This window comes from Schistocerca cancellata, chromosome 1, assembly GCF_023864275.1.
Source record: "Schistocerca cancellata isolate TAMUIC-IGC-003103 chromosome 1, iqSchCanc2.1, whole genome shotgun sequence".
NCBI classification, from domain to species: Eukaryota; Metazoa; Arthropoda; class Insecta; order Orthoptera; family Acrididae; genus Schistocerca; species Schistocerca cancellata.
Window position 1 is genome coordinate 481,631,472 of NC_064626.1, and position 23,877 is coordinate 481,655,348.

The window sequence follows — 23,877 nt, forward strand, 5'->3', positions numbered from 1 at the left end:
ATGATAAAATCCTGTAGGACCAAGAGTACTGAGATCAATGCATATTAAGTTTAGAAATGAAATTGGTTTTTACAAACAATGTTTTTATTAAAGTTACCAATCCACACTCGTACATAGAGTACAATGTCCCTCGCGTAAGGAGTACGACTGAACATGGTGACGATAATTCCCAAGTCCGCATTTGTGAGTGGTGCAAGATGATGAAGCTGTACCTCGCGCATAACAGGATACGGTGAAATGTTTTCACAGTAACAGTTTGTACTACAGTGAGCTGAAAGACCTGAGAGACTGGTCGTGCAAGAAAAGGTTATGTGGCAAAGGAGCTTAACAACCAGCTTAAAGATGCAATACCTGAAATTCTGTCAGCTTCAACCAGAACACAGTTGTATCAAGTAGTAGGCTTTCTAGTTAACTACATGCAAAGTAGCTTGTACTTCCTGCAGCCTTTCTGGAATGTGATAAGTATAACTGAATAACGGAATTCAGCAGGACACGCAATCTGATAAATTTCACTGAGCGATTTTGTCACAGCTGCTCTCGACGCTGGATCATTTCAATGGAGAAGGGCTGTGTGAGAACAAAATATTGTTTAGGGAGGTTGTATAGGAAGCGTCCGAGATTGCTACTCACAGACTGCAAGGTGAAGGCTCTAACAGAAGCTCGTGTGATAAATACACAGAATAGTGTAGAGTACACGAATATAAATCAACATGTAGTATACAAATGCTAAGAATAATTTCTTAGCCTTGTATTGCTGTCAGTAGCGTTATATATTTTGTTTTAATTTAAAATCATGCAGAGCGTTTAAGGTGTTTTGCTTATCAGGTGTTTTATGTTGCATGCAATAGATTACTGAAGTTACTGAAATAGTCTAAGTTAATAGACAATGTACGTTTAATTTATAATCTTGATGGAGTCTCTTCTTGTGAGGAAATTGGTTCGGAGCGAGGGAAAGGGGGAGGGGAAAACGTAACGTCCTATGGTGTCAGCTGTTGTTGTTATTAACGTTGTGACGTTGATTGAGCAAGCCTGTTCTGGACGCATGGAGATATTGTGACATCAGTTGATATGTTGCATTAATTATTTAACCTTCTTTCTGTCAGTCAAATGTTGTAGTTACGATTTCTACGTTCTAAGCTTCATTTGTCACTATTTACCGGCGAAACCACTACAAAATATTGCAGAACTCTATCAATACATCAGGAAATGATAAATGAAACTCGGGACATCGTAAGTCAAACCTCTGACATTCAGGGAGAATATTAAATAATTTAAGTAACATATTACCTGATGCCAAATTGTCTACATGAATCCAGTATAGTGTGAGATATGTAAGTTAAGGTCCTTAGTCACAGTGTAGCACAGGTGAGCATATTAATTTGTATCGACAATGTAGGAAGTAACTGTTGAAGTGTCAACAATGCAGGAGTACACGGGTGGCGATGCGTGCCAGCGTTAATTTCAGTTCTCTTGTACGTACGGTTGTCTTGGCCTGACACGCTTTTGTTTTTAATTTTAGAATCATTCTGTCGAACGTCGTAGACAAGTCATGTTACTCTTAAGCAGTTATTCAGTGGCATATGATATTTGTGTGTCGAAAAATTACTAAAAAAAGCAATTCAACATCTATCGTGATACTTATGTTATTAATTAGCTGATAAGTCCTCAGAACTGAAGTGATATACAGGATGTTGGGTGTTAAAAAAAAATGTAATCCTGAGTTTGAGAGATAGTAGTATGGACCAAAACGAGGCACACCTTAAGATTAATCTTCGCTACTGTGAAACACACGTTTTCTATTCAAGCTCTTTGTTATTACGGACAACCGACAGAACGTGATAAACACACGAGAACACATTCCTCTATTATTGTCCATGAATAAAGAGAGTAGTGAACGTATGTTAGCATTACTGTAAATCGTATTCAGAGTTTTGGGTAGCTGCAGCGCATGCATTAGTTGCAATGAAACCAGTTAGTGTTTGGTAAGTTTGTGAAATTCTTTCACATTGTATTTCTATCTTTGAAGTTGCCACCGTAATGGAGGCCTAGTATTCGATATGGGAAGTGCTTAAAAACATTTCAGAAACCTATCACGACACAGCCTGGTTCGATTAGAACAAATGATTGCGCTGCACTTGCCCGTGCCAGACTTCACGCAGGCCGGGTGTGCGGACTTCGTGCGGGACAAGGCTCACAATCAGCCTGTCTCGGCTTTGCTCGTTCCTTTCCGGGAGTATACGGTACAGCACCACATTTCATTTAGTATTGCTGTGTGGCATTTTTCGATCGACACAACTCTCTTCATTCGGCAGGATCGTGGTCTCAGCGCTGTTTATCCTTTTCTATTTGTTCGTGGTATGAAGGAAGTTCACATGTCCCGTGGCTGTTTGGACGAAACGAGACGATCTACCGATCTATCGTCACAAGCCCTTAAAAATGATTGGGAATGGCAAAAGAGAGGGGTAAGAACTCGCAATATATATCTTTATGTTAGCAGAAGAGCCAACACCGTGTTACGAATGGAAGCCGAATGCACGCGTTTTAGCTCACGAAGGCTGGCGTGAGGAGGGAAGAACTATACTGACGTGAGGACTGGAACATGACAAGGAATGAGAATTCATAAAGCGGACATAATTAGTTTGATACTTAACTTTAATCCATAAATGATGAACGTCGCTCTTGACGGTACATGATTCACAATATTATCTGTTCATAATACGTTCTTGAAGTAATTATAGGAACTGAATATGGCGCCTTGCTAGGTCGTAGCAAATGACGTAGCTGAAGGCTATGCTAAACTGTCGTCTCTGCAAATGAAAGCGTATGTAGACAGTGAACCATCGCTAGCAAAGTCGGCTGTACAACTGGCCGAGTGCTAGGGAATCTCTCTAGACTAGACCTGCCGTGTGGCGGCGCTCGGTCTGCAATCACTGATAGTGGCGACACGCGGGTCCGACGTATACTAACGGACCGCGGCCGATTTAAAGGCTACCACCTAGCAAGTGTTAAAGGCTACCACCTAGCAAGTGTGGTGTCTGGCGGTGACACCACATATATTTTGCAGTCACATAAGCGATGCGTATTGCCAATTTGCTATGAAACAACATTACAATACCATGAACCAAAAAGATTTGGTTTACAATGTAAGAGTAAAAAATAACAATGGTCGGTCTATGGAAGTCATTGTTCTGTACAGCAATAAGCCTTTTCTGTTAAATTTACAGAACTGCAGCAGATAAGCAAATTGGTGGTGTGAACAGAAAAGTTTATGAAGTCACTCGTATTATTCCACAGTCAGTTGCAACGGGGTTTGATGAAACTGAACAAAGAGTATAGAGATTTTATATGTTACTGCAAAGTGCGTTGGTTAAGTGGAGGGCAATGCCTGAAACGATATTTCAATTTAAAACTTGCAATTGTTGAATTCATGAAGGAAAAATGAGTGCAGGAACGAGTCAGGAATCGTAAAACATGCGAAATGGATTGCAGATCTGACGTTTTAAGAGGAATTGATTGCACACTGCCCACAGTAAGACATTGCAAGATGAGAAACAACTTATTTCTTATATGATGTCGACGCATTTAAAAAGAAAATATCGCTGTGGAAGGGAGAACCGCGGCGTTAAGGAAAATGAGACATTGGAAGAGTCCATTCCAGCCTTGTAAGAATTACAAGGATAGTTTCCTAAAAGTTTTGAGGACGCTGCCAATCTTACATCTGTTTTTGAGCTGTTTCCGAGACTGTTCGAAAGCGCCCCTATGCATGTGTAGATTTAACTGATTGACTTGGCAATTCCTGATTTAATGACAAGTCTTTTTATGTTAAAACTGTTCAGGACGTCTATACCGTTTTACTCAGGTAGAATTTCCACGTCTCCATAATGAGGTTGCAAAAGTGCTGCACCATTTCGATTACAAAACTAAATACATCACCATTAAATGGCAGCCTGAGTGCAAAACTCTGTGAAATTGTCTGTGTCTGTCCATATGCTGATAGCCTGTACCAGGTAAAAATTATCTTATATCTTAAGTGCGCCAAAATTATTAAATTATACTGAAAATATGTTTTGTTTGTCATCTATGTTGTTGAGAAATGTGAAATATAAAACCAAGTTGTATGCAGTGCGACTGCACTGCCATTTAAATGCAGTGTGGTCGCTGTTACAGCCTCTCCCCCCTCCTGGTCCTCGCCCTCTGACAGCGTGGTGTGGCGGTGGGGGAAGTGTGCGCGAGTCTGAGCGGTTTGCCACACGTGTCAGAGCATGGCTCTTGAGCTGAAAGCCCTTGGTTTACAGTAACAACACTAACAGATGTTTACTGCTTGCTGGATCTATGAACGATAGCAGAGGAATGTGTCTGCATTTGTTTACTGCATTCTGCAGGGCGTTCGTAATGTTAGAGAACTTGCATTAGAAGAGTTGTGTCTCCTAGTAGCTAAGATGAATGTGCTCATAGCTCTTGAAGAATGCATGTTACAGCCCGTATTTACCACACTTTTTTTCTTATTTGGTTCATACTACCATCTCTCAAAGCATGGAATACCTTTTTAGCATTCGTTATATTATATTCTACGTATTTTGGAGGCTACGGAGGTGCTAACAACAGGCTTGCAAGATTACATTATGCATAATATGTACGTTATAAATGGGTAATTTTAGTTACTCAAGTAACTTTTGTTTTATTAATCTCGAAACACACAATAAAGCGTTCAGCTGAAACAAAATGAATAATGAAGGTAGTAGCAGTACAATACAAATAGTTTGTTTATAACAGGGACAGTAACTGCATTTAGTCCCATGGCCACTGTTAATTAAAATGTTAAGAATTAGGATGAGAAACGGTTTTAGGTATCCTAATCAGTACAGTGAGAGGAAAGAAATGGTGTTAGTTTGGCAGGTGCAGCAGAAACAGCATGTGAGCGTGGTTACCGATGAACCTGTGGGCCTTGCTCCAGCGCTCGACGGCGGTGGGCAGCAGCGAGTGCGCGAACCGGAAGGCGGCGCCGGCGAACGCGTCGATCACGCCTGGGTTCACGTTCGGGTCGTAGCCGTCCCAGTAGCCCTGCAACACAAGCACAGTGCAGTGAAGAAAGAAAAGCTGGAGGTAGACCCCACACAGTCGAATCACACTGTTACGAGATTTGGCGTCGCTGTTGGAGCTGACACGGTGCCGCAGACAACTGTCCTCATATTTGAGAAGAGGAGGCTTCAAGTCGCTGTCCAAGCACCATGATTCCGATTTTCCATAGGCTCATTACATTTCAAAATTTAAGTCATCGGGACGATTGACCTTCATTCTTTGTTACTTCTGATTGTAAGGATATGAAATGTATCGACACTTAAATCATGGGCGGTATCGTAAGGAACGTACACATAAAGATATCTAAAGAAAAGTATCGACATCTTGAGGTATTGATACTTATTTCTGAGAGAAAGACTTGATAATCTATCGGCTCCAGTCACTCCACCTTTGTTTTTAAAAGCTATCAACAATAGAAAGAGACAGTCTAATCTTACAAGTTTTAAATACAATAAAACGAGCGTTAAATCAAATAGTGTTTTTACTTTCCTTAAAAATTAGAAAATTTAAAAGTTTTGAACTTTAAATATAGAATTAGGTTATATAAGAAAACCAGCTGAATAGTGTCCAAAAATAAATACATTAGATCATAGATACTCTTCCCATCCTTTCTCGGTACAGTAGTTCTAAAACGACATTTTACCCAGTCGTTTCGCTGATAAGCTGTTACGTGACTTTGACAACGCACCGCCTGGCTTTAAAAATAATCACCCAGAGAGCACTGATGTCGCTAGAAATGCCAGGTAGCCGTTGGTTAGCTTGGAGGAGTAACATTTTTTAATAACGTAATTTTTGAAACCCTGTTACCTCAAAACTGTATACTTTTTAAAAATTGGCTTCTTTCTTCTATCCATGTCGTCACGTATTTATACTAACAAATTTGTGGTAAGTTCCTATGGGACCAAACTGCTGAGGTCATCGATCTGTAGGCTTAAATGGCTCTGAGCACTATGGGACTTAAAATCTGAGGTCATCAGTCCCCGAGACTTAGAACTACTTAAACCTAACTAACCTAAGGACATCACACACACCCATGCCCGAGGGAGGACTCAGACCTCCGACGGAGGGAGCCACGCGAACTGTGACAAGGCGACTAAGACCTCGCGGCTACTAACAAATATGCACCGCTTTATTCACTCTCTTATTATGTTGTTAAACAAATAATTTTATCTTGCTGTTGAGGTGAGGAGTTTTCTCAAAAGCTTTTTGATTTATGAAGTCTTTCCGGAAGGCTTCAAACTTTTGGAACCGATTCCGCATCTCACTTCATTGTTATCCACTTTATTAAATTATTGCCAATTGCACTTCTGTTAGACGTCGTTGTGTCTGCTGATTCGGTAATTGTTGCACTTAAACTGTTTTAGACGAAAAAAGGAAAGAAAAACAAGTAAGTCGAACCGTGAAATAAAGGGGATTCCAGGTGAAGGAAACATCGTCAAGTATGGAGAAGTCAATGTTTAGTACATAAACGTAGCTATACGTTTTCGATATTAAGAGCAAAATAGTACACAAAGTAAGTACTGTTACAGACTACTACGACATATGGACAAAAATCCAGAGGTTGGTGAATGTGGTGGAATGGGAGGGGTCGTAGGGGGTGGAGGAAGTTACTGTTTCCCACTAACCACAATGCATCGTCTCCTTCCCTCCCTCTGTAACCCGCCGCCCTTCCCTTCTTATCCTCTCATCCCCTACTCATCACATTCACCACCCCAGGATTTTTGTCCATATACGATAGTAATCCATGCCAGTACTCATTGTGTACTTTATTGCCCTTTGTACCCATTTCCCTTTAATCATTGAGTACAATGTGATACGGGGTCACACATAAAATCGGTACGCCTAACGTAACGGTTAATTATCGCCGGCCGGTGTGGCCGTGCGGTTCCAGGCGTTCAGTCTAGAACCGCGTGACCGCTACGGTCGCAGGTTCGAATCCTGCCCCGGGCATGGATGTGTGTGGTGTCCTTAGGTTAGTTAGGTTTAATTAGTTCTAAGTTCTAGGCGACTGATGACCTCAGAAGTTAAGTCGCATAGTGCTCAGAGCCATTGGAACCATTTTGGTTAATTATCTATAGTCGAACTGCTTGACGAGTGGCAACAGTCTCTCGAAAGTTGGCTACACTGCACTTTATCGGAAGGTTGAGTGCAATTGTGAGTTCTTGCGACAGTTGTTTTGAGAAGCTCGTATTGTTGATTTGTCACGGAAATTGAGCAGTTTGCATTAGAACAGTGAATTGATATTGTGGTGTGTTACATACAGACAGGCTCCACAAGGAGTACGGAGTTACTTCAAGTATCCTGGTAGGAAACACCGCACGACCAGGACTATTCTCAATTTGTACAAGAAATGGAGGGTTGTAGGATCTGTTCAGAATTACTCTAATAGGCGACCGACACTGAGGACTATGGACGGAACTCGCATGGATATTACGAGACGCCCCTCGAGACGGTAAGGATATTATCGCAACAGATTGATGTATCTCGTACATTGTGTCATAGGGTGCTGAAAGATATGAAATTAAAAGTCTGTCGCGTGAGTGTGACGCAAGAGCTGAAATTAGAAGATCATGAAAAAAGAGTTCATTATTGTAACTGGCTGTTAGCATCAACTGCCAACGGTTATTCGGACCCCTTGCTTTACTTCATATCAGCTGAAGCCTGGTTTCATTTATCAGGTTGTGAAAACTCCCAGAATTGCAGATACTGGTCGCAGGACATCCCATAATTCCGCTTGAAGAGCCTCTCCACTAAGAGAAGATGGGGGTTTGGTGGGTGTTGTCCGGAATGCGCATTATTAGCCCCATATTCTTCAATTACACGTTAAACAGTGCTAGATATCTAGAGAACTTTGACCCTTTCTGTGCACAATTAACAGATGCAGAGAATCTGCATGCTATATTCCAACAAGATGGAGCATTCGCCAACACAGCTAACCAAAGTCTGGCCCTCCTCAGCAAAGTGTTCCCTGAAGTCAGACTTGTCAGCCGATGCCTCTGGCCCTCAAGGCCCCCAGACTTAACTTTGTGTGAGTTTTATTTATGGGGGACACTAAAAAGCAAAGGGTACGCCGACTATCCTCGCATAATAGACGATCTTAAACCGAACGTTGCTAGAGAAATCAACAACGTCACGTCTGCAGAAACACAGCGTGTTGGCGGTAATGTCATCACACGAAGTCAGCGATGTCTGAATGCCCATTGCCACCACATCCAGCATCTGTTATAAACAGGTAACTGCATGTTTATTAATGTTACTATTATCTATTCTTTTTAGTTAGTTCATCGTTACTTTTATCTCGGACGTAAGGCGTACCGGTTTTATGTGGGACATCCTGTATAAGGTTTATTGGTACATACCTTCTTCGTGCATGTTTCATTACCAGTTTGTGTTTAGATATCTTAAATAATATCTTTATGGATTGTGTAGTTCAATACGTTTAGGACAGTCAAATGTTGGATTTACGGATTTATCTCCATATCTTTAGAGTCTAAACCACTTGGTACATCACTACATTATATTTATTGTTTTATACCTATGTAAAATTGAAGCATTCCAATTTCCTGTTTTTCGTAAAGATGCATAATCTTTAAATGTACAGCTAGAGGCTCTAGCTGATGTGTGGACTGTCTCTTCTGTCTTGAGTTGTCTGACGATGGCCTAGAAAACCGAAAGCCGGTTCACAACAAAATATGAAATAGATATTATTGTGGAACATCAAAACCGTGTATGTCAGTTTTTATATCCTCTGTTTACAAGGAAATTAGATTTCCACAGAAGAGTCCCCCATTTTCTATCATAGAACGGGTTTACGATACTTCGTCAGGGAGGAAACAGCGAAATCCTCTAGCTAGGCAATCTGATAACCATGTGACTAAAAAGGTCTGACAACGTTTGTTAGGTTACTACCACAAGCACCACGTAGTTCGCACCCCTGATTCACTACACTTGAATCCAGTAGGGCGACTGTAGGTTGAAATCGATCTTCGTATTTACTCCCAGTGCCTCTGCAACTCATCCTCCATGTTCTCAGCTAAATTGTGGGCATTATAGCTTTAGAAATATTTGATACGTCGTAGCACTTTATTAGGTCATACCCACTTCGTTGATTAGTTGTTGTTGGTGCTACATTGGGTGATAGCGCAAGGTATGAGCCAACGGGCTTAATGTTTTGACTCGGCTGTTGACACGTAATTCCCAAGACTAGAGAAAGAAAGAAAAAGAGAAAGGAAGAAGTGGTTATATTACAATTATAGAACAAAATAGTATCCTTCACAAACCTCTTTCTGCGAGAGAAGTCCGAATTTCTCCATGACCTCCTTGCCAAGGATGATGGGCAGGAATTCGTTGTATGTGATGTGCTGGATCTCAGCTATGACGATACGACGTGCTTCCTGGAACGATATGAAAGTAATGTTAATGGTAAACCTGAATGCGAGGTCAGGGAGGCTCCCAAAGTTTCAGTAGAGTACTCTATTCACAAACGCCTGAGACAGTGATCCTATGTAGCAACCTTGTACCTCTTTAAACAATCATTTTCGAGCACTGTTGGAATTTAAAATTTATAATTCAACGTTTGAAAACTATATTTGCAAAATAAAAAATGGTCTCATGTCCATAGGAAAATCAATATTTCATTTTAAAAAACTATAAACATCTTCTTTACACAAGTGCAAGACAACGAAAGGAATGTATTAAGCAAACAAATTTCACCTATATTTAATTAAAATTGTAATTGTTTCCCGAATTAACAGCCTTAAAATGAATACTACATTTTTTGATATTTTATGAGTGCTGGTTTGAGTTAAATGTGGAAGAAATCGGTTTTCCCCGAAATCGCATACATTTAAAGCGGTCAAAATTCTGTTAACCATTCGTTTAAAAGTCTCATCGAATTTTCCTACTGAAGTGCCACGAGTTTAAAGTGGATGGCACTGGGAATTTGACGCGAGGAAGAGCGAGGATTGCAGAGTGAATGTTGAGTTAATTCACGTTACCTAGGGTGAGCAGACCTGTGTGTCTCAGTGATCGACAGGGCTACGCTGGCGGGAGCTGTGCTCCTTGACCTGTGGGGCTCCCTTCTTGGGAGTACGTGAGTGCCAGCCACATTGGCTCTTCAAGTTGGGGATTATGCTATACGGCCGGTAAGCTGTAACTGTTGTGGTTTTCTGTCTGAAGACTGGTTTGTTACATCTCTCCACGCTATTCTATCTTGAGCAAGCCTCTTCATCTCCGAATAACTACCTCTTTTTACTTGTGTCAGACATCCTCAGTTTTCTTTCCTGTTAGCCTCTCTTGGCCAACTCTTACGTCTTCATTCCCAAAGTAGTAGCTTGCGAGGCTCGAGGGTGTCCTACATTTTCATACTGTAGTCTGATCTTTCACGAAGGAGCGAAGCTTCCACAAGTGTAGCGAAGCCAGTCTTCCTAGGAAGGCAAACTGGTAAGACAAAGCTTCGCCCTTCAAGTTGGGGACTATGCGATAAGACCGGTAAGCTGTAGCTGTTGTGGTTTTCAGTCCGAAAACTAGTTTCATACATCTCTCCGCGCTATTCTATCCTGAGCAAGCCTCTTCATCTCCGAATAACTAATGGAACCCATATCCCTTTGAACCTGCTTACCGTATCCGTCTCTTGACCTCCTTCTGCAAAATTTTCCTCCACACATTTCCCTCCAACGCTAAAGTGATGACTTCTTGATGCCTCATAATGCGTTCTATCAACTGATAGACAAGTTGTGCCACAAATTTCTTTTCTCCTCAGTTTTATTTAGTACCTCTTTAGTCCCGTCATCTATCCATCTAATTTTCAATATTCTTTTGTAGCACCACATTTCAAAGCCTTCTGTTCTTTTCTCGTCTGAACTGCTTATCGTCCACGTTTCACTTCCGTTCAAGGCTACACCCCAGACAAATGCTTTCAGAAAAGATTCCCTAACAAATTTATATCCGATGTAAACAAATTTCTCTTTCCCAGAAACCTTTTTCTTGCCATGCCATTGCCTCTTTACGATTTATGTCCTCTCTCCTTCGGCCATTAGTTTACAAGTAATCTATGTAAAAATCATCATTCTTACAAACCTCAGAGCAAGCCTCGGACAAAAACCGGAAATTATAGACATCCAAGGAAAAGGTTAAGAATTATGGATTAAAGACATACTCAATGTTGCCACATGGAACGTTCAGGGTCTGAGGACAAGTAAGACCGATCAAAATACTGAAAGATTGTAATATCAGTATAGCAGCTATTACGGAAAAATATCTTGAAAGCTGCTAAGTATCTAGAAGATTACTGTATGCTATAGAGTGGAGGAAGACCTGAGGAAATAGTTTGTAAGGAAGAGGCAGTATTACTAGATAGAAAATGAGAAGGTAACATTCGGTAATATGCGCTAGTACTCGAAAAGATCATCTCAGTGAGATTGAAAATAGAGATAGTCTGCTCGCTTTAATGAACTAAATATAACGATCACGCTGTTTTTAAAAAAGAAAGGTCTACATAAATATACATGTCTGCATGAGACCACAGATCTCTAATTGATTATATAATAGCAAATAGAAGTCTAGCTTATGGGTAATAGACATGGAAATTATTGGGGCAGGAAGTGAGTACGGACCACTATCTTGCTGAATCAAATATCCAAAGATGGAAAAAACAGAACAAGGGAAGAATGAAAGAAACCCAAACAAAATCTTGAACGTGCATGTGCTTAAAAAAAAAGAGAGTTTAAGGAATCTACATCAGTGCAGGTTAGCTAAGCTAGTCCAGCAGACATCATCAAGGGAATATCTAAATCAAGAATGAAAAACTATTAAAAATAACATAATACAGTTCGCTAAAAAAGTACTACCTGAAAAATCCAAAACGAATGGAAAAATAAATTCTGAAACGAAGAGATAAGAGAAGCCGTAGAAAAGAAAAGAAATAGAACATGTAGAGAGTTCCTGCAGAAACAGACTGAAGAAGCTAAAGAAAGATATAATTAAATCAGAAATGAAACCAAAAAATAGACAGCCACATAGATTTTCATGGGGTAGACTTATAAGCAAAGTCAAAAATGACATTCACGGTAGAGAGGAAATAGCATATAAGCTTATGTGCATCTACAAAGAAGAGGCAAAGATATTGCAACTGTAAATGTCATTCTTCACAAGACTGGATAAATCACTGTAAGAATTTATGGTTTAATCAGGATGCAGAAGAGGCAATAGAAGGAAAAGCAGAAAAAGGGACGACTCTAACAGATTTGATAGAACCAATACAGGTATTGAAGGAAAAAATGGAAAAGCAGGTGGATCAGATTGCATTATCTCACAACTGTTAAGACGTAGTGGACATTTCTAGGATTCAGTATGCTCCGTCTCTATAAAATGTGTTAACGTTCAGGTGAAACGTCAGACGGATGAAGATGTGCTAAAGTGGTTTCACTGTTTAAAAAAGGAAACAAAGTAAGGCAACTACTTATTGGGGAATCTGTCTTATGGGTGATTATTGTAAACTCTACAGCAGTGTAGTTAATGAAAGGCTTCGAAACATCTCTGACTCAGTTTTATTAGAGCACCAAGGAGGCATCCATAAAGGAAGATCCGGTAGCAACAATGTTTTCATTCTAAAATAAGTCACTCATAAAAGGCCGAGAATTTAATTTACAAACAGATCTAACGTTTATCGACTTTGAGAAAGCACGACCAGTAATCATGCAAGATAATGGAGAGAAATTGTAAGTAGCAGTACATATACTAAATAGAATAAGCCTAAACTGTAACCTGAAGATACGTAAAAAAGGCTTCTTTTTTACGAAAACCATGGAAGGACTAAGATAACAATCAGTAACGTAATAACAAAGCAAGTATTCCGTTTCGAATGTCTAGGATACGACATAACGTTTTGAGAAGAGAAAGACACAAATAAGAAAATTAGCACTTATACAGGGTGAGTCAGGAGGAAAGATACGTGTTTTGACGGGTGACAACATTAATGATTGTGAACAAAAAACTTGATGTGGACATATGCAATATTCCGAATGGTTTCCAAGATAGAACACTTTTAATGTACATGTCTATTTATTTTCGGTATTATTCATTGTCATTGTTTACAATGTAACACAGTAATGTAGAGGAAGTTGAGACGAAAATTTTGATACAGGACGCTTATGGTCTATGAAGTCGGAAAACTACCTCAAACTGGCCTACAAAAAGTACCTAAACTACAGCGCACGCGCGTCGCGTGAGATTTTCAATATTCTCGCGATCTCTCCGCGCAAACTGTTAGTCCTAGACAAAAAATAAATAGGACCTTTTTTTGTAGCAAATATAATTTAATTTAGTTGTGTACTGAGACACGTTTTCGTTGGGGTGTGCGGTTTTCCAGTAATAAAGAAAAACGTACAAAAGTGATATTAAACGTGTTCTATCTCGGAAAACATTCGCAATAGGGCATATCCCCATATGAAGATTTTTGGTTCAGAATCACTAATGCTATCGCGTCTCAAAGCATGTATCTTTCCTCCTGACTCACCCTGTATATGTGGCACTGAATGAAGCACATTAAAGTGTAAGAGGAGAAAAGAAGCCTAGGTGAAATTTTATAAATTCACAGCACTATCCACAGGAATATGTCGAGCAGAAAATTGGACAGTATGATCAAAAGACGACAGAAATGAAGTACCTTAGATCAGTGAAAGGCAGTACATGAGAAGACAAAATAAGAAATGAAGAAATAAGGAATGAACTGAGGCTACAGCAGCTAACTGAAAAGTAATACAACAAAAGCAGGATCGAAAAGAGCATTTATCGAATATGTCACTTCAGAGAATCTGTGTGCAAGCGACAGGATACAATGCTATTGGAAGAAGGAGTGTGAGGAGGCCGAGGGAGATGGCGAGGCCGGAACAGGGCATATAGCCTAATCCTGGGTCGACAGAACAAGAAAAAGTAAAAGACATCAACGTAAGTTCACCATCATGCTCAAACCCTGTAACACGGTTCTGGCTTTGTGACACATATCGTTATCCAGATGGAAGATACCATTACCATAGGGGAAGATACCAAACATGAAGGCAAGCAAGTGGCCCACAGTAATGTTCATGTAGTCCTCTGTCCTCATGGTGCCTTTGATTACTACCACAGGTCACATGGAAGCCCAGGTTAACGTCCCCCATAGAATAATACTGCCCCTATTGGCCTGGGTCCGTGCTGCAGTGCATGTTTTGAACAGCCGTTAACATAGATGACTGCATATCAGGCCAGACCATCGACCTGATGTAGCAAGAAACGTGGTTCATCCGCCTGAGCCACACGATCCTATTGATCCACGGTCCAGTCTCGATGAACATGTGCCCTCTGCAATCATAATTGACAATGTCTGTATTAGAACACGTAGGGACCGTCTGCTGCAGATCCCCATGTTCAACACCGTAGACTGCACGGTGTGTTCCGAAACATGTGTTTACACTACCATTGTAACGTGTTGTCATAACTCACACTGACTGCCGCCCGTCGTGCCTCCGAACTCCACGTTCCGTGGCGAGACGAGGACGTCCCACACCTCGTCTGCTCGTGGTTTCACCGACCTTGCACCATCCTCCATAGATGCTTACAATGGTGGCACGTGAACAGCCTACCAGTTTCGCTGTTTCCGATATGCTCGTTCCAAGGCGCTGGACCATAACAATCTGCTCCTTACCTTTGACAAAGCTGCTTACGTCAGTGTATTTCCCCGTCTTTGTTCCTTATCGTCGGTTCGCTCGATCTCTCCAGAATGCTCTTCAAACCAATAGTAAACAATGACATGATGCATTGTCATCCATACAAATTCTGTCGTTGTTTGGGAACATGACGTTCTGAATGGCTGCAAATGGTTTCCAAGTAGCAGAATATAAACATTTACAGTCAATGATCGGTTCAGTTGGATATGAGGTCACAACCCATTCCATGTAAACACAGCCAATACCATTATGGAGCCAGCAGCAGCTTGCATAGTGCCTTGTTGACAGCTTGTGCCCATGGCTTCGTGGAGTCTGCACCACACTCGGACCGCACAATCAGTTCTTACCAAGTGAAATCGGGAGTCATCTGACCAGGTCACGGTCTTCCAGTCGTCTAGGGTCCAACTGATATTGCCACGAACCCAGAAGATGTGCTGCACACGATGTCGTTCTGTTAGCAAAGGCTCTCTGGTCGGTCGTCTGCTGCCATAGGCCATTAACGCCAATTTAGCCATACTCTCATAACGGGTACGTTCGTCGTAGGTCACACATTGATTTCTGCAATTATTTCACGTTGTGTTGCTTGTTCGTTAGCACTGACAACTCTACACAGACGCTGCTGCTCTCGCCTGTTAACTGAAGGCCGTCAGCCACTGTGGTGTCCCTGGTGAGAGCCAATGCCTGAAATTTGGTGTTCTCGGCACACTCTCGACACTGTGGATCTCGGAATATTGAATCCCCTAACAATTTTCGAAATGAGATGTCCCAAGTGTCTAGCTCCAACTACCATTCCGCGTTCAAATTCCCGATAATTCGATAATTCCCGTCTTGCGGCTATAATCACGTCGTACACTTTTTCATATGAATCACCTGAGTACAAATGACAGTTCCGTCAATGCACTGCCGTTTTATACCTTGTGTACGCGAAAATCGCCATCTGTATATGTCCATATCGCTCCACCTCAGTGTATGTCTTTCGTCGAACAAGACAGCGTGCTGTGTACTACAACTTGTTTCTAGTCTCCTGTCCGGAAACCAGTAGTTTTAACTAACTAGCTCTTAAGAACTTTCAAACACTTTCGTCCTCCAGATCGCAGCAAATCTATGGATACGTACCTCTCATTCGGAAGGTGGCCGGGGCCTTAACTCCCGTGGAGCATAAAAGCTAGAGTGTCGCCACACAAGCAATATTTGTAGTTTTTATTTTGCTATGCAAACATGGATGTATTTCGGCGCCGCTTCATATATCTACGTAACGTTTCGTAATGGGGTTTGCATTTCATTCTTCGTCGTTTGCGGAATTGTCTATTTCGGTATTATCTATGTTTCAGGCCTCGCTTTAGACTTAGTCCAGATCGCGGTACTGTAGCTAAGTTATTTAAGAGCTGCTGCTTGTGAGTGTGCATTTTTTGACGAGAGTATTTGTTGGATTGCTGCATGCACTCTATGATGCTACTCTGCTAAGTATTCAAAATGTCTGTTTGGGTGCAGGTTTATTCCCATCGAATACTGTGTCTATGCTAGGCAACAAAATATTGGCTGACATAAAACATCACTTCTCAATACGATAACGACAAAAAATGTGTTATGTGTGAACAATCCAGACTCCTACAGTGGCGCTGTTGAGGACAAACGTGGGGTTAAATCGCATCAAGCGCTGCAACGAAACTATAATGCAAGCCAGCAGAGTGCTATATTGATGGAAGCGGCACGAAATGACGATTGAGATAGGGGCCGACTTTAAAACACAGACATAATGTAGACAGGTTAACAAATTTTAGCGGCCTAGAATCGCGATGACTAGCTTTTCTCCGCCTCTTCCTTCTCCTCACCACCACCACCACCACCACCACCACCACCACCACCATCATCATCATCATCAGTAGCCGCAGTCATTTGTTATTCACTATTGGATTTAGACCTCCTACAGTATTCTCTTTAAATTACGATCTTCAGCTTTTCGCATACAAGTTTTCCTTTTTTTTTTTCTTTTTGGTAGTCAGTTCATCTTTCACTAGCTTATTCTCTAGGTCTCTTCTTATCACGAGTAGCCCAATGCACATTCCTCTCAGTCCATCTCCCACTATTTTATCTCGCTATGTACCGAGCCTTCCGGCGTTTGTAATTCTGTGATAACATCAGCTCCTGTATTTTCGCTTATCTATTTCTGTATTTTCTGGTCACTTTTTGTTATGTCTAACATGTATCATTGCATCGCGTATTAGGCAACCCTCAATGTTTGAACTGTCAGTGCTTTTAACTTCCACTCCGGTAAGTCGATACTGGCAGTGCGGACTACCTGATCGAACGTACCTGGACACCTGTCAGTGGCATGTAAAATCACACAAATTTGAAGGTTGCAGATGCAACTAAATACCTAATAATTACAGTTATGAACAACTTAAATTTCAACCATCACATAAAAAAATATTGTGATGGATATGAACCAAAGAATGGGTTTTATTGACAGAAAACTTAAAAGATGCAATAATTTTACTAAAGCCGTGTTCTAGAACGTCCTTGCGCGGTATTGGGTCCTTACCAGATAGGACTGACGGAGGGCATCGAAAAGCTCAAAAGGGATAGCTCGTTTTTCTTATGGCTAAATAGGGGAGAGAGTGCCACGGATATGATAAGCGAATCGGACTGACAGTCGATAAAACAAAGGGGTTTTTCATTACAGCGAAATCCTTTCATGAAATTTGTATCACCAAAGTTCTCCTTCCAACGGGAGAGTATATATAACTGACACCCACATACATAGGGAGAAATCACCAGCGTACTAAGAAATCAGAATTCTAAAACAAACAATTCTGTCGGAGGAAAATCCACAACTGAGCATTATTCCAGAGCAACTTCTGGTAGAACTCTAAAGGAAAAATTTAGGTGTTCATTTTTTCCGCATGCTATTCGAGAGTGGAAGGGTCGAGAAATAGCCTGGAAATGGTTCTATGAAACCTTCCGCTAAACACATTAGTGGGATTTTCAGAGTAGTCATGTATATGTAGGTTTATGCTCACCTCTTTCGACCGTTAAGCAGTTATCGTATTACGTGGGCGAGATGTACACATCTCGGCTGTGATTCGTAACCTGTAACGCGCCGGATGCAATTAGGCGTTATTTTTAGTGCGATCAAGGCAATTTTATTAAAAACATATTTGAATGAATTACGCGCCGGATGCAGTTCTTATGATGACTGCTAGGAATTATTTTTATTGTGATCAAGACAATGTTATTAAAAACATATTTGAATGAATTACAACTCATGCTCCAAGCGACAATGTAAAATTTCACCTTACAAAGCGGGCTGAGTCAGCGAAAAATTCGTGTCAGCACAAGAACAGCGAGAATACAGTAGAAAAAGAAAGTAAATAAATCATCCACTTGACAGTGAATGGGCGCCAGCGGAATGTTCTGCGCCGTATGTAGAGCGCGACGGCCCCTGACCTGGAAGAGGGTCTCGTCGTCCCAGTGGGGGTTGACCTGGGCTAGTCCGTTGGCGAGGCGGTTGTGCTCTCGCGCCATCAGCGTGTGCATACACGCCAGCACCAGCTGCTCGTTCACTCGAATCTCACCTGCAACACAGGCGCATGATTGGTTTCTAAACAAAAACGCAATCAAAGATTTCACATCCAAGTTTTACTTATTTACTGATCTGCTTTATTAGAGTTCGTTGCTTAATCAATTTTGCGGAACATGCAACTAAAAAACTATGTCTTTGTTTCTTTCGTAAACATGTAAAACAGAATTTTTGTAACAAACGTCAATATGACGTTCCAATACCAATAACAATCGTATACTGTCGACTGACAAATTTGTAACATCTCTAGCTGCTAATATACTGTTTTCTAACAGTGTTGATTTTTCAAGTAGCCTATAAACTTCATAGGCTTATCCCATCATTTTATATGGTCTGCGGTTATTGAATTAATAACAACTGAATCTGCGTACCCACAGAGCAAATGATGAGCAAGAGATCGTGTTCGCACTACAAAAAGTGTTTGGCAATTTATTGAAAGTATGACATTCTGTCAGCCATACTGAATCCCTTATCTACTCAATCCCACATCAATGGAAAATTGAGGTTGGTAAAATGAAGATCCCTAATTCAGCAACTTTGGTTGACTTACAGGTGATAGAGGTGTTTGATTCTTTTTAAGAATGTTATTATGTAGAGGTCTGATAATTTACTACATTTTCAAAAATTTATAAGAAAGTAATATACTCCAGGGTTGTTTTCGACAGCTATTCACATATGAACTGTCATCTTAAAAATATTTATGTTCTTTAATTATACTGATGCAATACATTAAATAATACAAGTAATTTTATAATTACCTACGGTCACCTCCACAAAACACATAATTAAAATTCTATTTTTCAGTCAATAATATTACAATTTGAGAAACGCAGCACATTAGATAAAGGTGATAAACGATTTCATGTCAATTTCACCAGTAAGAGATGTGAACAGACTTCAAGACAGATAAAATCATTTTTTTGTGCAATGGCACAATGTTATTTCATTAGTTTCATGTGCCATGGATCACTTGCACATTTAACCGTAATAATGTGGATCGAGTCATTTGCATTCATATTTCACATGGTTAAGTAAATATGATTACATGCTGACCATTTTCAAATTTTTTTATTGCAGTTGTGAATTATTAATCACTTTTACATCTTACATAAATAGAACTTTTTCTACGAGAGGTAAGAAGTTGACAAGGTGAAACCATTTCAGTTTGTGTCCAAATTTAAATTTTCTATTTGTCGGACATTCTACATCTCTGGGTAAGTGATCAAAAATTTTGGTGACAGCGCTGTGCAACCCTTTTTGTGCTACAAACTACCTTAGTGTGGAACAATGAATATTATTTTTCTGCTGTTATTGTTATAATGTATATCACTGCTACTTTTGAACTGTGTGGGTTAATTGCAATAGTCAAAATGGTTAGCTCCTTAAACAGAGGTCTATAAGATGATCATGGGTGGGCACCACATGTTGCTCTTACAGCAGGTTTTTGAGCAACGAATACTTTCTTTCTTAAAGATGAGTTACCCCGGATCATGATTTCATATGATATTACTGACTGCAAATTGTCAAAATATGTGAACTTACTAATTTGTCACTCCCCAAGATGTGCAATAATTGAAGTGGAAATGAGAACCATTTTCACAAACTCAACTACACAAATTTTGAAAAAATAAGTTTTACTTATAAATGAGATGAATCCATTGCAGTACACGGATTTTATGAAAATTTCTTGTTTGTGTGTTTAATGTTACATTTATAACTGAAATTTTTGTAATCTCAATGTCTACAAGAAAGAGTTTACTCTCTGATCATTGTCGAAGTGAAGAAAACCAACACAGCTTCAAAGACATTGATCAATCAGCTGTAACAGAAACCATGTGAAAGCAAAAAAACCTGACAATGTAAAGAAACTAAAGGGATGTTTTGTTACATCAACAGAAGATGACAGAGTTCTATGGGAAGGCCCTAGAGCGTTGCGATGAACATGACAATGAAAATAGTGAACTACAGTACCTTAATGAACCAATTTGTTAAATTAGTATTTGTTCAGCAGGATAAAATAAGCTTCAACATTAATGCTACAAAATAATCAATCTTTAGATGTTCAGTTTTAGGAAAAATTAATAGTTTTTACCTATTTTTATATTTGTAACTGGAAACTCATAGAAATGTTTTTCCACCATTGTATTATAAATCTAGAGTTTATTTGTGAAATATAATTGTGTAAGATATCAGCAATGTATGGGTATACTATTCAAGTAATTCAATAAAATGTTTCTTGGAAATTTTTTTTTGTAGTTGTTGACATATGTGAAAACAGTCCTTAAATGGAACTGAACTGAGTTCATTGGAGAGTATGAAAATGTAGTTTTCTCCAATTTCAATTCTCGTCAATATGGACACAAAAAATTTTCGATGTTTCTGCCCTAGTTATGATTTCCTCATCATGCGTTACATTTTTTATTTCTTCTGTTGCTGTAAGTATGTTTCCATTGATTGCAATACTATTGTCATCTGCAAAAAGAAGTAATTATGCTTGTTGTTTATTAGGTGGACGGTCGTCTACGTACACGAGAAACAATAGTGGACCTAAGATTGTACCTTGTCGAATCCCATTAGTGATTTTTCCCCAGTCAAAAAAATCTCCCCTTCTTACATTTGTTGAATTTTTAAATAGAACTGTCTGCATTCTTTTCGCTAGGTGTGGCATAATCCACTGGTAGGCTCTACCATCAGTCCCGTAAAATCTCACTTTATCTGGGAGAATCTACATCTGCATTCCACAAGCCAGCTTACGGCGTTTGGCAGAGGGTACTTTGTGCACCTCTGTAACTCCTTTCCCCTTTTCCTGTTCCAGTCGCAAATTGTTCGCAGGAAGAAAAATTGTTGGTAAGCTTCTGTGTGAGCTCTAAATACCATGATTTTACATTCATAGACTTTTGGCGAGATATGCGTGAGAAACGCTATATATTGTTTGACTTTTCTACGAACGTACGCTTTCGGTGTTTTAATGAGTAAACCACACCCTGCTGCAGAACACCTCGATCGCACTATTGGCCACTGGAGTTGGCTAGTATCTCCGATGATGCTTTCGCGCTTGCTAAATGAAGCTGTAACGAAACGCTCTGCTCTTCTTTGGATTGTCTCTATTTCCGTCAGTCTTATCAAATATGGACCCCAAACTGACGAGCAATATTCAAGCACGGGTTTCGTAAGCTACATTCTTTGTGGATGGATTACACTTCGTGAGGACTTTTCCAGTCAATTCCAGCCCGGCATACCTTATCCACGACAAATTTTATGTGGCCGTTTCACTTTAAATCGGTCAGTACCATATTACTTGATACTTTATGACCGTGACTGCTTACAGCGATTGTTCTACAATCGTGTAATCTTACAAGAATGGGCCTCTCTGCCTATTTACGAGCAATGCGTTACATCTGTTTATGCCGAGAGTCAACTCCCAATCCCTGCCCAAAACCTCCATCCTCGGCAGGTTTTGCTATATTTCGCTATAGTTTTATAGAGACGGCGGGGGCGGAGGTGTATCGAACACCTTCCGGAAATCAAGGAACACGGGAGCAACCTGGGCGCCAGTATTTACTGCTTCATGTGACTTTCACAGCCACATGCCTTAGACAGATCACAGAAAATACCAACCGGTGTTAATTCGTCATTTAATGCTTGTAAAACTTGGTGAATGTATGGATAAATCCCATTCTCGGTTGAGAAAATCCAAACCGATTTACTAAAGATATCATTGTTACTCAGGTAAAATATTACACTAGATTACATCACCTTCCAAAAAAAAATTTGGAAAATTATGTCAGTAGTGAGATGGGTCGATTGTTATCGGTATCGCTCCTGTCACCTTTCTTATAGAGGGATTTAACAACAGAATATTTCAATCTCGCTGGACAAATGCCCTACATATTTCAGAAAATACAGCATTTTGTTGTATGAATATTATTTAAATAACTCAGTGGGAATCAAAGAGACACTGTGATGTGATAAAATTATGTTTTCCAACGTCATTTATGAAACTAGAAAGCGCTTCCAAAGTATTGAAAATTTGGCCAAGTTTTACACGGACTATACGGGCAAACTTTTGAATGACTTCCGTATAGTGTAGGATTTTTCAAGACTGCAATTAATTATGCTTGAAACATTCACGGATCCGTAATTCGCACCAATGTTTTAAGACGTGATAATCTGGACCTTCCTGGGCTCTTTCCCTGGAGATGAACGGTGTTGCACATGCGGGGGATGAATGGGTTGGAGAAAACATTTAATTTATTCGCATATGGGAACATGATAGGAACCTCACTAAAGACTTGCTGGAATTCAGTTTTGGAAGCCCTGTTGCCATTTTTTTTACCAATTCGTCCTTCCTTCCACGACGCTACTCTAGTATGATTAGTACTGCAATTAAAAAGATGTTTCGTTATATGGGATCTTCGTACTACTCAGGAAGGGCGTTTGATTGAAAAACGTTGAAATGTTAGAAAGCCGACTTTTACAGAGTTACTGTTACAGTGCACAATTAGTTTACTACGTAAGAAGGAAGTTTTTAAAGTACCGTCGACAATGAGGTCGTTAGAGACGCAGCTCCAGTTCGGACAGTTATGTGGAATAATTAGGAATTGAAGAAATCACTCCGTCATTCACCCAAAACTACTTCAAATGTTCCAATGTGTGTGAAATCTTATGGGACTTAACTGCTAAGGTCATCAGTCCCTAAGCTTACACACTACTTAACCTAAATTATCCTAAGGACAAACACACACACCCATGCCCGAGGGAGGACTCGAACCTCCGCCGCGTGATTGTAACTTCTCCAGAATATGAGCGCTGCCCACATGCGCTCGTATGTTACTTAAGAGGAAGAATGCAGAAAGTTAGACTAACCATTCCAAGTAATTTTTGGAGGCAGGCCGATTCATATTCCGATGAGAATACAGAAATGTTCTGCAAGGATCACGCTGAGTCTTCTACACTCTCTTCTTTGCCTACAGGTGATCTGATTGTAATCTGAACTGCGAGAAAAACGAGTTCTTTTTTGCCAATGGTGAAGGTATTAATAATAAATCAAGAGAAAAATCCGTACAAGAAGTTACAACGAAAGTTATTAAAAATGATTACGTAAAAGGATTACTTTTAACTTCGGAAAGACAGAACATACACAGTTTTTAGAGCTAAAAGGGAAGAATCACTGGTGAGTATAATATACCACCAGGAATGAAGTAACAAAAAGGATTGCTCTATGATTTTGGATCCAAAAGTATTTTTTTTCGAATGAATAAGAGTCGGAATGAGGTATTAAGGCACATACAACTTAGCGCACATACAGCTTAGGGCACATACAAGATAATAACAAAGAATGTTAACTTTGTGCTATTTTCTTTCGCTCTACGGCGGAGTATGAACTGTTTTGAAACATATTGGCTGATTAAAACTGTGTGCTGGACCGTGATTCGAACACAGATTCTTGTATTTCATGGGAATTACTGTTACCGAATGAGCAACTGCTCTTACAATTTTTTTTAAAAAGGTCTG

At 40.0% G+C, this 23,877-nt stretch overlaps 1 protein-coding gene across 1 annotated transcript in view; it reads right to left on the minus strand.

Moving 5' to 3' along the window:
* LOC126161692 (peroxidase-like) overlaps positions 1-23,877 on the minus strand; it is a 289,458-nt gene that overhangs the window by 38,695 nt on the left and 226,886 nt on the right. Inside the window, exons 10-12 of the mRNA XM_049917712.1 lie at positions 18,231-18,358; positions 9,360-9,473; positions 4,929-5,061 (exon numbers count right to left, since the gene is read on the minus strand). Coding sequence (XP_049773669.1) covers positions 4,929-5,061; positions 9,360-9,473; positions 18,231-18,358 — 375 coding nt within the window. The remainder of the gene's footprint in view (positions 1-4,928; positions 5,062-9,359; positions 9,474-18,230; positions 18,359-23,877) is intronic.